Source organism: Eriocheir sinensis, chromosome 50 (assembly GCF_024679095.1).
Source record: "Eriocheir sinensis breed Jianghai 21 chromosome 50, ASM2467909v1, whole genome shotgun sequence".
Taxonomy (NCBI): Eukaryota; Metazoa; Arthropoda; class Malacostraca; order Decapoda; family Varunidae; genus Eriocheir; species Eriocheir sinensis.
This window is the reverse complement of record NC_066558.1, coordinates 6,609,865-6,625,481: the sequence shown is the minus strand read 5'-3', so window position 1 is coordinate 6,625,481 and position 15,617 is coordinate 6,609,865. Positions and strand designations below refer to the sequence as shown.

At 45.1% G+C, this 15,617-nt stretch overlaps 1 protein-coding gene across 1 annotated transcript; it reads left to right on the top strand.

Annotated features, from left to right (window-relative positions):
- The first annotated feature begins 2,905 nt into the window (after positions 1-2,905).
- On the top strand, positions 2,906-14,091 carry LOC126982342 (uncharacterized). The gene is made up of 4 exons (XM_050834362.1): positions 2,906-3,088; positions 11,380-11,460; positions 12,477-12,579; positions 13,951-14,091. The coding sequence occupies exons 1-4, from the start codon at positions 2,990-2,992 to the stop codon at positions 14,016-14,018; spliced, it is 351 nt and encodes a 116-aa protein (XP_050690319.1). The 5' UTR covers positions 2,906-2,989; the 3' UTR covers positions 14,019-14,091.
- Positions 14,092-15,617: the final 1,526 nt, after the last annotated feature.

Sequence of the window (15,617 nt, the reverse complement as noted above, 5' to 3'; positions counted from 1 at the left end):
CTCTCTTCATTTACTTTCTTTAATATTTCACCATCTCCCATTTTCCATTTTGGTCTTTCTACACTTTTTCCCATTTCCATAACATGGCATTTCCTCACGTTGAATTTCATCTCCCATTTCTGACCCCATTTCCAAATGTGTGTGTGTGTGTGTATTCACCTGGAATTGAATTGAATTGAAATATTTATTGTTGTAAAATAGATCTGGATCTGGATAATAATGCGCAGGGCACTAAAGAAGTGCATAACACGCATATTTAATTGTTGGCTGCTGGGGGACGGGCCGGGGAGCCGAGTGTGCAGGGGAGGGAAGTGAATCGAGTGTAATCGTTAGTGTTGGTGTGTTGTGGTGACAAGTAACCCTATATATACAACTATATATATAGCCTAGTTGTATAACTAGGGTTACTAGGTATAACTAGGGTTACTAGAGTTACTAGGTGAATACACACACACACACAAAAAAAAAAAAAAAGAGAGGCCTTTCCCATCGTTCTCCTGCCCCGGCAAATGTTCTACGTACGTATACTTTCCTAGTTGTGACATACGGGAAAAGAGCTAAGCTCGCGCTGTCCCGTTTCCATATCCGCTCTTATCCAACTTTTCCTTGAAATCATGTGTGTGTGTGTGTGTGTGTGTGTGTGTGTCCAACTTTTCCTTTAAATCATGTGTGTGTGTGTGTGTGTGTGTGTGTGTGTGTGTGTGTGTCCAACTTTTCCTTTAAATCATGTGTGTGTGTGTGTGTGTGTTCAGCATTATTCAAAATAGCAATGGGTGAAGATCATGACCATAATTACAGAAGAAGCTTCAAGGATTAATTTTCAACCGGGGCCAATGTGACGGATCGAGTTAATTATATATATTATATATAAGCAGCGAGGCTACACTTTTTGAAGGTATATATGCCATCCCGACACAGAGTTATATGTACCTGTGCATCCCGACCCCCAGGCAATACATATATAGTGTGATTTAGTCTAATATATATTGTTTAAAATTCTGTACAAGATCACATACACTTACATTGACATTGACCCACACATATACTTACAGGACGCAAACAGTCAGCGTACTTGTAACACACTCGGCCAAAAATACCAAACATATCACACTAACACTGACGCATGTGCAGACTCATACTTTCCACGCACCACACGTGACTGGAACCAAGGCAAGTATAGAGTTGCCTTGCGCGCCACAGGGTCATACACACTGTGAGGCCGCGGTCCGCGTCGGACGGAATTTCAAACATAAACAGAAGGCTATCGGGCCGCTTAGTGAGGCCGAGCCGCACAAATTATACACCCGTACACACTGCCTTAAGGCAGTGTGCACGGGTGCAATTTGTGCGGCGCGGCCTCACGAAGCGGCCCGATGGCCTTCTGTTTATGTTTGAAATTCCGTCCGACGCGGACCGCGGCCTCACAGTGTGTATGACGTTACGGCGCGGCCTTGAGGCGGGAATTATCTCAGAGCGACGCTGACAGCCGTGTTGTACACATTATTTACGCTCCACGATGTCTGACGTCTGAATAAATAAAGACTTTTGGATATGTTTTATTGATCTGTACAAGGGCCATCCATGTTTGTGGGCGTAAAACATTAATTGTGTTGTTGTCGCTGCGGCGGTGGGGCTCAGAGTGACGCGGCCGCCGCCCGGTATTCCGTGAGGCCGCCTCACAGTGTGTATGCTTCATCCGGCCGACGGGGCTCCGCCCACTTTCGGCCGCCGGACAGGCCGCATCGCATAGTGTGTGTCCGCCTTTAATTATGGTACTGTAAGATAGTTTCCACATCCCCACCCACGGCCACAAGAGCCAAGACACACTGCGCTGATTTTCTCGAGAGGGAGGACGCACGCGCGCTGCCGCCCCTCACACGTGCTAGCTGTTTCTCGTTTTCTCCTTTATTACTGCTTTTCGGTGCATTTTTCTTATATCAGATACTATGGGCAAACGCAAAAGAAAGACAGCAGCTTGGAGTGAGGCTGCTAAGAAGCGGATGAAAGCCTACTGGGAACAATAAACTATCAATCAATCAATCAATAAAGTGAAGAGTGAGTGAGTGGCAACATCGAGCCCACTCGCCTCCCCCGCCAAGGCCGGCACACCGAAAAGCTGACCGCCGCCGCAAACCGAGATAAACTTTTATCAGGGAAATAAATAAATATGTGTTTCTCTGCCTTATAAAAGCATGTTTCTGTTATCGCGCTAAAGTTTACTTTGTAACTTAGCGGAGTCGCACCGGGAAAAAAAAGTCGCAGTCGCAAAGTTGCATGTCGCACTGGGGGGGCCAAAAATAGAGTCGCAAAGTCGCAGTCGCACCAGATCCGGCGGCAAAGTCGCAAAGTCAAAGTCGCACCTGAAAAAATTAAAGTCGCGCCTGCAGCTCTGCAATTGGATACACAACTATACTTACTCAGAAACAAATGCGGAGCACTGACACACACCCTTCCCCTACGAGAGCAAGTGGAATACAGAGGATATAAACATCAAATGTTGCAAAATACCCATTGCTGTGTGAGCAATGCGCGCGAAAACTAGAATCACGCAATTGTGTGATTCCAAATGGCACAGGAATACCCTTCTAGGGTTAATTAAATACTAATACTAAGTCAAAATTGTCTATGTACTGTAGATGTGAGAAAAATATGTGATTTCTAAATACTAACGAAAAACTTGTGAGAAAAATTATTTAACAAAGCTCGCTTGCATTTTTTTTTTTTCCCAAGACACGAGAGCGGAAGGGCCAAAAGACATCAATAATCAACGATTTTAGTAACACGTACAATTAAATATCTTTTTTTTTAAGTGAGTCCTTTAGCTTTGGGCCAGAAGAGGGGAGCTAGGAGTACAATGTGCTGAGTACGACAATAATGTGCAAAGTACGATAATTTGGTCTTGGTAACAGTGAGTGAGTGGCACGCACGAGGGCGGGAAAAAGTGTAAACAGAGGAGTGACGCTGAGGTCCCTTGTTCCGAGGCGTTGTGATGGTGTTCCAGCCCACCGAGCACAGCATGAGGGTCAATGGCGCGCTCCTCCCCATGTACGCGGGCCAGCAGGTGGTCCTGGCCGGCACGGTGGCCCAGGTGAGGGGGGCAGTGTGCTGGCAAAGGCCTCCGCACCTCGTCTTGCCTGTGTCACGAGCTTGTCATGTCTGCACGCAAGGCGACAGGTGGGTTAAGATTCGTTTTAGGTCCTGTGCCAGTATCTCATTACCTACCTTATGAAACATCACTATCTGGCTTCCCCCCCAAACCCCGGTTCCCCACAGTTCCCCAGGCTTGTCTTGGGGGGGTAGGGGGGGCTGGAGTGGCGAAGGAGGAGGCGGACTTCTTATAAAGTATTATCGTAAAAAAAAAAAGTCCTTGAATTGGATTTTCAAAGTGTTTCCATGACTGTTGAAGGTTTGTTGAAAAGATATATGAAGAGATAGTGATGTTTCTTAAAGTAGATTATGAGATACTGGCACGGACCTAAAACGAATCTTTACCGACAGGTGTATTTAGGGCTCAGGTGTGTGTGTGTTCAGTACCTTCAGCCCATCTATGACATGTATAGGGCAGGGGTAGAGTGATTATGAGTCGTGTATTCGAATACGAATATGTTGAATTCTAATGAATATGATTTCGAATGGGAAATAGTTGCCTCATGTCTAACGAAATGGTTTCAATTCGATTACGAATACTTATTGAAAGTATTCATGAATACTTTTCATTGAAAAATACCTTGACGTTACTGTTCTAAAGTTACGCAGCAGTAAAATGAGCTCATGAAAAGTGACTTATGACTGGGGCCTGCCAGCATTCAATACAGGGATATCACACTTTCCTTAAATACAGCCCAGGAGGAGCCAGGAGTTGTAAGGAAAAGCTGCTGTTATTTCTGATAATTATTTTTTAAATATTTGTTAGATTATTCACAGAATAAGAATACTTGGTAAAATTCTAGTGTTTGCCCACACTCCCCCCTCCCCCCCATACAAGCCTGGGGACCTGGTGGAAGTACGGGGTTTCGGGTGGGGGACACGAAATCTGTCGCAATCACGTATTTCTTTTAGTGGGGGTTGGGGGGGGATAAAAACTCCCCAGATCTAGGGAAGCTCCCTAAATTTAGGGATTTTTCCTCCCACCACCACTAAAATGAGCATTTGCGACGAATTTAATGTTTCCCATATGGAAACCACGCACTCACTGGATCCCCAAGCTTGTTTTGGGAGAGAAGCGTAGTGAACCCACCAAACGATGCTCACTTCACCATCTGGTGTGGCGCCGGAGGCCATCTACGCTCCCATAAACCGCCTACACCACACTCATGCCCTCTCTCTCTAGTAGGTTGTCGCCTCATCGCAAGGTTTCTGTCCTCCAAGTAGAGTCCACGGCACCAAACACAGTTATCTTCATTGTTTATCACTGACACAAGCAAAACCACCGGCTAGCCGTGATCTGTCCTACGCCACGCCATAAACAGTACTGCGGGTTCTAGAGCAAGTGAAGGCTCTCGAACCTCCTGCATGAGCTGTTCGTACACATGAATCCTTACTGACTGCATTTTGAATCTGCTTCACGGGTTCACATTCCCAGTATACAAGGTGATTGTGGATATTGACTCAGCCTCAGAATACGATGTCGCCTCCATATATCATAAAAAAAAAAAAGTAAAGAAGCCGAATTAATCCCCTTCCCCCAACGATCTTGGGGGACCTGCGTGAACTCGGGGTATTTGGGTGGGGGAGCACCCCCCTGCTAACCAAGGGGGGGCTGTGCCTCCAGAATACAATAATATGCCTCCATATATCATAGTTAAAAAACAAAATACATGTCCCTCAACCATAATATGAAGGTGGAAGTACTTAAAAGTAAAGAAGAAGCCGAATTAATCCCCTTCCCCCAACGATCTTGGGGGACCTGCGGGAAGTCGGGGTATTTGGGTGGGGGAGCATATTTAAACTACTCCAACCAAACTTTACAACTTTATGATCTAACAGCTAACTGAGGGACATTGAATTGAACACAAGTAACCTGGGTTCAAACCTGCTTCACGCGTTCGTACGTGATACCAAACCTGCTTCACGCGTTCGTACGTGCTACCAGTAAGTGAATACATAGTCGTATATGACGGTTGCAAGATTCCTATGACGTAAATTACTTACCGTTTAGATGCTTCATTATGACCTTAATACTGTAATGGGGGCTTCGCCCCCGTCAAACCCCCCTTTGGTATGGAAAGTGAGTGAAATTGCGTGGTTTCCGTGTGTTGTAAAAAAAACGTAATGTATGAAATTTCCCTACATCTAAGTAATTGTAATTAATTTCCCTACATCTAGGGTATTTTTCAACCCCCCCATAACTCAAAAACTATGTATTTGTGACGCATTTCATGTTTACCACCACATTCCCCGAAGTCTCAATGGCCCCCTAGCCAATTTTGGTTGCGAGGGGTGAGTATGGGCAAACACTAGAATATTACCGAATACTTTTTCCCTGTATTTGAATATGAATGAGAATGCTTTCATTTCTATCAATAATTATTCAAATGTGAATACATCCGAATGTGGTAATCAAATGTATTCAAATACGAATACTTCATCCTTGGTATAGGAATGGGCTTTCATACTCTCTCTCTCTCTCTCTCTCTCTCTCTCTCTCTCTCTCTCTCTCCCATCACCACCACTTCCTTTTCATGCCAGAATGGTGACAATGGTGATGGCGGTTGTGGTGTGATAGTGTTAGTGTGGCAGGAATTAGGGAAGGAAGGAAGAAGGGAAGGGAAATTAAATGAATGGAAAAGAAAGGAAGAAAAGGGAGGAAGGAATGCATTTGTGATGTCTGTTTCTGAGGTTCACATCCAGATAATATTAAACATGGAGGAGATGAGCACCGAGGGCACACACTGAGTAGCTTATGCCCTTGTATATACCATTCTTATTCATTCTAATTTTAATATCAGTGTGAATAGTTCAAATAATAGTAACCTTAGTATATACTTGTACTGATGGGCACTGTGGAACGTGTGGAGGTGAAACTAATGATGATTCTGTTGGCTGTGATAGATGCCCTCTGGTTTCATGACTCTACAATCTGTATAGACCTTCCCTGGACTGCTATCCAGACACTTAAGAATGCTGGTGGTGCCAGGGCTTCCCTTAACCCAGCACTGCAATTTCCTAGAGACTAACTTCAACCCAGTTTCTGTTAGCCTTATGATCAGGAAGGAGATCACTGAGATGGAGAAGAAGAGAAAAAGGATTGGACTCCTTAATTGTTCGGGGCATCAAGGCCACCAATGATGCTGAGGCCTTGGCAAAGACAGATCAGGCTGTTACTTTGTCCCTCTGTCTGATATATACTGCATCAATCGTGAGCAAGGTATCTATAGAGTCAAATGTGTAAATATGGACAAAAGACAGGAATTGCTTCAGAGAGCCAGTACTTTGAGGACCAATGAGTAATGTCAAAATATCTATTTCAACAAAGATTTAACATATATGCAAAGGCTGGAGCTGTATGCTAGGCGCCAGCATTCTGTGGGCACTGTGGGTGCTGCCGGCTGGCTCTGCTGACTCTGCCTCTCGTGACGTTGGTGGCGGTGCCCAGCATGGCCAGCCGTCCAATGGCGCTGTGTCCCGCTCTGTCCCTTTACCACAGAAAATTTATCTCAGATCAATGTAAATAGTATCAGTAATAAGTTAGTAACTTTAGTTTCATACTTCCTGTCTCAAAATAAGATTGGTATTTTAGCTGTTACTGAAACGTGGCTTCTTCCTTCTGTTCCTGATTCTTTAGTTGCCATTCCCAGCTATAACATAGTGCGTAGAGATACATCAGAAACCACTGCCAAACATGGTACCTGCCTTTATATACGCAACACTATTGCATATTTTGCACTGGACCTACCAGTCAGAAACTTAGTAGGAGTTCACCTGCCTTCCTATGGTGTATATGTTCTAGCAGCTTATCGCCCTCCCTCAAACTCCGAACTACATGATGTTGAACTTAAATCATTCCTGGAGGACTTTGCTCCTGGTAAGGAATTAATCCTTATGGGAGATTTCAATCTACCAGGTATTAACTGGTGTGGTGACGTGCCCACTGCCTCTACTGCCCACGACTCCTCCTTCCTTGACTGCTTTATGTCTCTTGGTCTTCATCAGTGGGTGACAGAGCCGACTAACACAAGAGTGGACAACATTCTTGACTTGGTATTTACCACGGAACACGACAGGGTCGCTCAGGTGCAGCTCCATCCTCCCTTGCCCAACTGTGAACACCTCCTTATATCCTTTATTTATACTTTTCATAGTCTCATTCCAGCTCAGACTCCTAAGACAATTATACTATGGCACATGGGTAATTATCGAGCCATGAATAATTCACTCTTGGAATATGACTTTGACTACGAGTTCTGAAACATGTCTGTGGAAGCTGCTTACAATAGACTTCTAGAAATACTGCAAGCAATGATTTCACTGTATATTCATAGCAGAGTGGCCCGGGACCGCCCTATAGTCCCTTGGAAATCTAAACCACCGGCTGAACTGGTCAGGAGGCGTCACAATGCATGGGTTCATTATAAGGCAATGCGACAGTCATGGGGTAGGAACTCAGATGTCGCCCAGATAGCCTTGTCCTCCTTTCTAGATGTAAGCTATGAGTATAGAAGCTATTCCTATCAGTCCCAGAAAGCCTGTGAATCCCACCTGATCTCTAACCTAAAGGCTAAGCCTAAGCTGTTTCATGCTTACATCCGTAACAAGAAAGTGGGACGACCCACTATAGGACCCCTTAAACAACCCTAGGGTGAAATTTGTTCTTCCAACCCAGAAATGTCAGATTTGTTTACTAAGGCCTTCTCTTCTGTATATTCTACCAGTACCCCTGACAATCCAGTAGAGCACCAGCACTTTGAAGGTAACTTGAGTAACTTAGTTATAAATCTGTCTGATGTCGCCAATACTCTGCGTGATCTAAATCCTTCCAGCAGTATGGGGCCTGATGGTATCCACCCTTGTTTGCTCAAACACTGCTCCTCATCCCTTTCATACCCCCTTCTCTGGCTCTTCCATCAGTCAGTCCAAATTGGTGAACTCCCATCAGTCTGGAAGTCTTCCCAAGTAGCTCCCATCTTTAAGAAAGGTGTGCGTTCTTCCCCTCTTAATTACAGACCAATAAGTCTCACTTCAGCATCCTGCAAGTGTCTCAAGCGTATTATTGCGAACAATCTGACATTTTTCCTCGTGGATAATGACTTATTAGATTCTAATCAGTTTGGCTTCCGTAAGGCTCACTCAGTTGATGATCAGCTCCTTTTAACATACGATGACGCCACCTGCTGGCTTGATCAGGGGCATATGGTCGACCTTATACTATTTGATTTTAGTAAAGCATTTGACCTTGTTAATCATAACATTATGATCAGCAAGCTCTCCCACATTGGTATAGGGGATCCCTTACTCTTGGATACATGGATTTCTGAACAGTAGAGTGATGAGGGTTGTGGTTGGGGGTTCTGAGAGTGATTCCACGCATGTAACTACTGTAGTGGAGTTGGTCCTTGGACCAACCCTTTTTCTCATTTATATTAACTTGTGGCTCACGGTCTTTTTTTTTTTTTTTTTTTTTTTTTTACAGCAAAGGAGACAGCTCAAGGGCACAAAAAAGTAAAAATTAATAAAAAAAGCCCGCTGCTCCTAAAAAAGAATCCAAAGAGGTGGCGAAAGATAAGTCAGTTTCGGGAGGAGAGGTGTCCTGATACCCTCCTCTTGAAAGAGTTCAAGTCGAGTGAGCAGGAGGAAATACAGATGAAGGAAGATTGTTCCAGAGTTTACCAGCGTGAGGGATGAAAGAGTGAAGATGCTGGTTAACTCTTGCATAAGGGGTTTGGACAGTATAGGGATGAGCATGAGTAGAAAGTTGAGTGCAGCGGGCCGGGGAGGGGGAGGCATGCAGTTAGCAAGTTCAGAAGAGCAGTCAGCGTGGAAATATCGATAGAAGATAGAAAGAGAGGCAACATTAGCGGAATTTAAGAGGTAGAAGACTATCAGTATGAGGAGGAGAGCTGATGAGACGAAGAGCCTTTGCCCACTCTGTCCAGAAGAGCTGTGTGAGTGGAGCCCCCACATGAGATGCATACTCCATAAGGCGGACAAGGCCCCTGTATATGGACAGCAACTGTGCAGGGAGAAGGAGAAGAACTGGTACAGAACGCCCAGCCTCGAGGAAGCTGATTTAGTAAGAGATGAGATATGAAGTTTCCAGTTGAGATTTTGAGTTAAGGATAGACCGAGGATGTTTAGTGTTGAGGAAGGTGATAGCTGGGTGTTGTCAAAGAATAGGGGATAGTTGTTTGGAAGATTGTGTCGAGTGGATAGGTGGAGAAACTGTGTTTTTGAGGCGTTGAAGGACACCAGGTTCTTCTTGCTCCAATCGGAAATAATAGTAAGGTCTGAGGCTAAGCGTTCTGCAGCCTCCAGCCTTGAGTCGTTAAGTTCCTGAAGGGTGGGTCTTCTATTAAAAGAAGTTGAATAATGCAGAGTGGAATCATCGGCGTAGGAATGGATAGGACAGTTCGTTTTGGAAAGAAGACCATCAATGAACAACAGAAAAAGAGTGGGAGATAGGACAGAACCCTGTGGGACACCACTGTTAATAGATTTAGGGGAAGAACAGTGACCGTCTACCACGGCAGAAATAGAACGGTCAGACCTGTAAATACTAAATTTTCGCTGATCTGAAAATATACCAAAAGATAAATAAGACTACACCTTCTCTTACATTGTTAGATATTGCTTCTGTGCAGAGATGTAGACCTACTGGTGTCACGTGCGGAATCGTGGGGGATCAGGCTCAACTCAGACAAGACCCGTGTTCTTAGGTTCTGCCGAGGATCTGCTCCAAATCTTGGTCCATATTCTGACTACTATATTAGAGGAAATCCTGTACAGTTTGTGCAGTCTGCATCAGCTTTAGGGGTTCAAGTGGATAGGCTACTTCATTGAGGTCTCATCTCCATGTACGCTCTCTTGCAAATAAAGCTGCAGGAATTTGGTCGAATTTACTTAAGAGCACAGTTATCCGTGAGCCTGAGTTTATGAAATCTGTTCTCGCCTCTCGCATCCATCCTGTGCTGGAATTTTGCTTAGTTGTGTGACACACAGGGTATGTAGGTGATACTGACATGCTTGAGTCCAGCGACGATGGACCAAGGAGATTGTTGGACTTTCGCATCTTGACTCTGCCTCCCGACTGGATGCCTTGGGTCTCTTCTCTGTGCATGGCAGACTGCTTAGAGCTGACATAATTAAGGTCTGGAAGATTTTCAATGGCCTCTCTCCTGTGCAACCCTCTTGAGTTATTTTCCCTCCAGACATCCTCTAGGACCCGTGGAAATTCACACAGAATATTTCTACCCCACAGCAACACAAAAATACGTAGGCAATACTTCTCAGTCCGAGTGATTGCTTTGTGGAATAGCCTGCCAGACACAGTTATCCTGTCAACATCCTTACCTGTATTTAAGGGCCGCTTTCACAGTCGTTTTGTTTGTTTTGATCGTTACCAATGGCACCGATCAAAGCTGCAGTTTTCCATGTGAAACTGGCTGATGGGGTAGTGGCGGTTGCAGAGGAAGCGATAGGTGTTGAGAGTGTGTGGTAAGGTGCGGGGCTAGGCTAACCCCGCAGCCACCACTACCCCATCGGCCAATTTTAAGTGGAAATTCAAAAGCGGCGATCGCCGCCATTGGTAACAATCAACACAAATAAAACGACTGTGAAAGTGGCCATAAGAGAAAACAAGCAAAGTACCTCGGTCAAAGACTATACGAATATTAACCCTTACATACTAATACCAATGTATTCTCATATATATAATTTCATATGATCTCATTTTTAACTATAGTCCCTAAACACTCTTGTCACAGAACATAATCTGTGTCAATGTGTTGTCTCCTATGCCTGAAGCATAAGGTTAGCTCACATATGAAAGCTGTATAGTATATTTACTAACCACCAACTAGTATGTCTTCGCCATACGGACAAAATTGGACGAGTGATGAATGTTAACAAACCAATAGCCTACATGCCGCCATGTTTATGTCGGGGACCCACTGTTTCAGTGTGTGTGTATTTACCAACAGTAGTCGAAATTGCCTACTTGTACATTTGTGGTGAGTGCTCCAGCAAACTTGTGGTGAGTGCTGAGACAGTACATAGTTTTAAGAAAAGGTTACATAAATTCACGGATATGGTGAAGCTGTTCTTGTGTGAGAATGACAATTTTTTTTTCTCAAAATTTATCTCCAATATTAGGGTGCGTCTTCCAAGATGCAGCGTCTTGTAAGCCGTAAAATACGGTAATTGATTTATTTGTGTATCCATCAGATTGATTCTTCGGGTTCCTCGCTGACGGTGAAGGCAAGCGACGGTGAGATGGTGAAGGTGACCCTGCCGAACCCTCTGCAGGTAAACTTATATGTGTTGAGCAAAGCATGATTCTGGATAGCTGAACCACAACACAAATGCTCTCCTTGATCTTCTTCCCTCTCATGTCTTCTTCCACACTCCGTCTCCTGGGTTTCTTTAGTCTTCCAGCTGGTCTCCTCCCTCTGCTGCCTTCCTCTTGACACGCCCACACCTCAGCACACTCATCACCTCCTCCCTTGGTATCCTCTCTTTCTACCTCACCTGTCACGTGTATCTCGGCATTCTAATCACTGCTCCTTATTGTCTGCTCATATAACCAGGGGTGTGGAGTCGGCTACTTTTGGCCGGAGTCAGAGTCAGTCAAAATACCCCCGACTCCGTCTCCTAAATGTAATCAGTTATCGTGTAATGTAGTTATGAAGTTTTTTTCTTTTACAGTATCTAGATGTTGTCAATATAGAGTACACATAATTTGGATGTAAATACATGTAAGAAAAAGGACCTTAAGAGAGTCTACCGGCACTACAGGCAGCATCTTAAAAAAAAAAAATAAATAAAAAAAAAATAAATAAATAAATTGCTTTGGAGGGGGGGTGGGGCATGGGGGCCGGAGTCAGGCGCATCTTTAAAATTTCCCAGAGTCGGAAGATTTCAACTCCGACTCCACACCCTTGCTTATAACATCCCTGGCCTGCTCCGAAGTGCATCCAGGGGAAAAACGACTCCCTCAAAAAATGCTTTATGTGATGATATAAACTGTTGCAAAGTGGGAAACATACACCACGTCTTAAGATGGTTGGTATTTTAAGACACTTTCAGTTCTCACATCAACTATTTCTTAAGGTCAAAGAGGGGGTCAGTCAGGTTCTAATGAGTGTTTCTTTAGGTTCATGGTACAGAGGAAGAGTCAGACTACCACCAGGGTCACAAAACTATGTACTCTTGGAAATGCCTCAAACTCCTACAAAAGCCTCAGCAAATGTCTGAACTGAGGCGACGAAATATTTTAAAATATGATTCGATATGTTAAGTGTGTGTGTTTGCTCCCTTGGCAGGACAACTTGGAGGGCATGGTGGAGGTGCACGGTGTGGCGCAGGGGAAGCAGGTGATGGCCCAGAGCGTCATAACCTTCCCCCAGATGCAGGCTGATGACTTTGGTGAGTGAGGACGCCATGTTTTATACTGTGAGGACATAATACTCTTTCATTTTTTTCTTTTTATTATTATTATTATTTTTTACAACAAAGGAGACAGCTCAAGGGCACACAAAAAAGGAAACAATAATAAAAAAAGCCCACTACTCGCTGCTCCTCTCAAGGTCAACAAAAGCAGAGAACAAAGTAGCCTGCCAAGCACTGTACCAGCAAAAAGAGTACAGAAAGAGTGGCCAGAAGAGAGGGTTAACCTTGCTGGAGAGGTGTCTTGATACTCCACTCAGCCCCTTCGCTTTGATTGGCACGGATTTGGCCTTCACTGGCAGCCTGGTAAAGGCCCGTCCAAACGATCAAGCTGTGCCCTCGAGCACAGGCGAGCGGTCTGCCCGTTGACGGGCTTACCGCTTGTGCCCGCTGAAAAACTCGCTTGTGCACGCTGAAAAACTACTAGGTTTTCAGTGGGCATCAGCGAGTTTTTCAGCGGGCAGAAGCGGTAAGCCAGTCAATGGGCAGACCGCTCGCCTGTGCTCGACGGCACTGCTCGATCGTGTGGACGGGCCTTTACATACACTCCCAGGTCTTTCTTTGCCTCTGTGGTGGATAGTGGAGTGTTTCCCACGTGGTATTGGTATACCAGATTTCCCCTCCCAAGGTACAGGACTTTACATTTTTCTTCATTGAATTGTAGCAGTCACTTTTTGTTCCACTCCTGTAGCTTGGTGATGTCTTCTTGTAGGAAATCCGTATCCAAGGGGTTAAACAAGTTTGTCATAGACAGGAGGAAATACAAACGAAGAAAGTCTGTTCCAGAGTTTACCAGTGAAAGGGATGAAAGAATGAAGATGATGGTAAACTCTTGCATAAGGGATTTGGATAGCACAGAGATTAGCTAGAGTAGAAAGTCATGTGGGAGGGGTGGAGGCATGCAATTAGAAAGTTCAAAAGAGCAGTCAGCATGAAAATATTGATAGAAGATTGAAATAGAGGCAACTGGTGTGCATGGTATAAGAGGGAGGCCAGGAGTGAAGCATAATATAGAAAAATACTCGGCATGGTTTCCTGGTAAAAAGTAAGAGGAGCTGTTGAAAAAATTAATACATTTGATTAGCATTTTTCCGATTACTACTTGGATAGTTATGCAGTTTCGAGTTATTTTCAGAGTGTGTTTAGAAATAGGTGTGTGGTTTGGAGGGAACAGCGTCATTCCAACGGCATAGAAAATCAACTTGTAAATAATATAAAAAACGTAAAATTAAAGTAGTAAACATGAATAAAAAAAATAAAGTAAACAAAAGATAAAAACAGTTACATTGACAAAAACAAAAAGTCCCTAAAGAAGGATGATCCAGTGCATGACAGTCCCTTGTGTTTCAGATGCGAACCTCTACAATGAAGCCATCACACGCATACACGGGCACACCACCCCATGGAAGACGGAGTAGCTCTCGCAGCAGAATGGGATCTAGTGTGTACCTCTTAAGTTAGTCACCCTTCAATTATATACTCCAAAAGGTTCCTCTGAGTTTACTATACCAGAAGGATTGGTAATGGGACTGGTGGATAGGGGAAGGATTGGTACTGGGACTGGTGGATAGGGGAAGGATTGGTAATGGGACTGGTGGATAGGGGAAGGGTTGGTAATGGGACTGGTGGATAGCGTAAGGATTGGTAATGGGACTGGTGGATAGGGGAAGGGTTGGTAATGGGACAGGTGGATGGGGAAGGATTGGTAATGGGACTGGTGGATAGGGAAGGGTTGGTAATGGGACTGGTGGATAGGGAAGGATTGGTAATGGGACAGGTGGATAGGGAAGGATTGGTAATGGGACTGGTGGATAGGGAAGGGTTGGTAATGGGACTGGTGGATAGGGAAGGGTTGGTAATGGGACTGGTGGATAGGGAAGGATTGGTAATGGGACTGGTGGATAGGGAAGGGTTGGTAATGGGACTGGTGGATAGGGAAGGATTGGTAATGGGACAGGTGGATGGGGAAGGATTGGTAATGGGATTGGTGGATAGGGAAGGGTTGGTAATGGGACTGGTGGATAGGGAAGGGTTGGTAATGGGACTGGTGGATAGGGAAGGATTGGTAATGGGACTGGTGGATAGGGAAGGGTTGGTAATGGGACTGGTGGATAAGGGAAGGGTGGGTAATGGGACTGGTGGATAGGGGAAAGGTTGGTAATGGGACTGGTGGATAGGGGAAGGGTTGGTAATGGGACTGGTGGATAGGGGAAGGATTGGTAATGGGACTGGTGGATAGGGAAGGGTTGGTAAAGGGACCTGTGGCTAGGGGAAGGGTTGGTAATGGGACTGGTGGATAAGGGAATGATTGGTAATGGGACTGTTGGATAGGGGAAGGGTTGGTAATGGGACTGGTGGATAGGGGAAGGATTGGTAATGAGACTGGTGGATAGGGGAAGAGTTGGTAATGGGACTGGTGGATAGGGGAAGGGTTGGTAATGGGACTGGTGGATAGGGAAAGGATTGGTAATGGGACTGGTGGATAGGGGAAGGGTTGGTAATGGGACTGGTGGATAGCGGAAGTATTGGTAATGGGACTGGTGGATAGGGGAAGGGTTGGTAATGGGACTGGTGGATAGGGGAAGGGTTGGTAATGGGACTGGTGGATAGGGGAAGGATTGGTAATGGGACTGGTGGATAGGGGAAGGATTGGTAATGGGACAGGTGGATAGGGGAAGGATTGGTAAGGGGACTGGTGGATAGGGAAAGGATTGGTAATGGGACAGGTGGATAGGTGAAGGATTGGTAATGGGACTGGTGGATAGGGGAAGGGTTGGTAATGGGGCAGGTGGATAGGGGAAGGATTGGTAATGGGACAGGTGGATAGGGGAAGGGTTGGTAATAAGACAGGTGGATAGGGGAAGGATTGGTAATGGGACTGGTGGATAGGGGAAGGATTGGTAATAAGACTGGTGGATAGGGGAAGGGTTGGTAATGGGACTGGTGGATAGGGGAAGGGTTGGTAATGGGACTGGTGGATAGGGGAAGGACTGGTAATGGGACTGGTGGATAGGGGA

Coding starts and splice junctions, on each gene's coding strand:
- LOC126982342 (XM_050834362.1), top strand. CDS start 2,990: ATGGTGTTCCAGCCCACCGAGCACAGCATGAGGGTCAATGGCGCGCTC. Junction 3,089..11,379: donor TGGCCGGCACGGTGGCCCAG/GTGAGGGGGGCA, acceptor TGTATCCATCAG/ATTGATTCTTCGGGTTCCTC. Junction 11,461..12,476: donor CCCTGCCGAACCCTCTGCAG/GTAAACTTATAT, acceptor CTCCCTTGGCAG/GACAACTTGGAGGGCATGGT.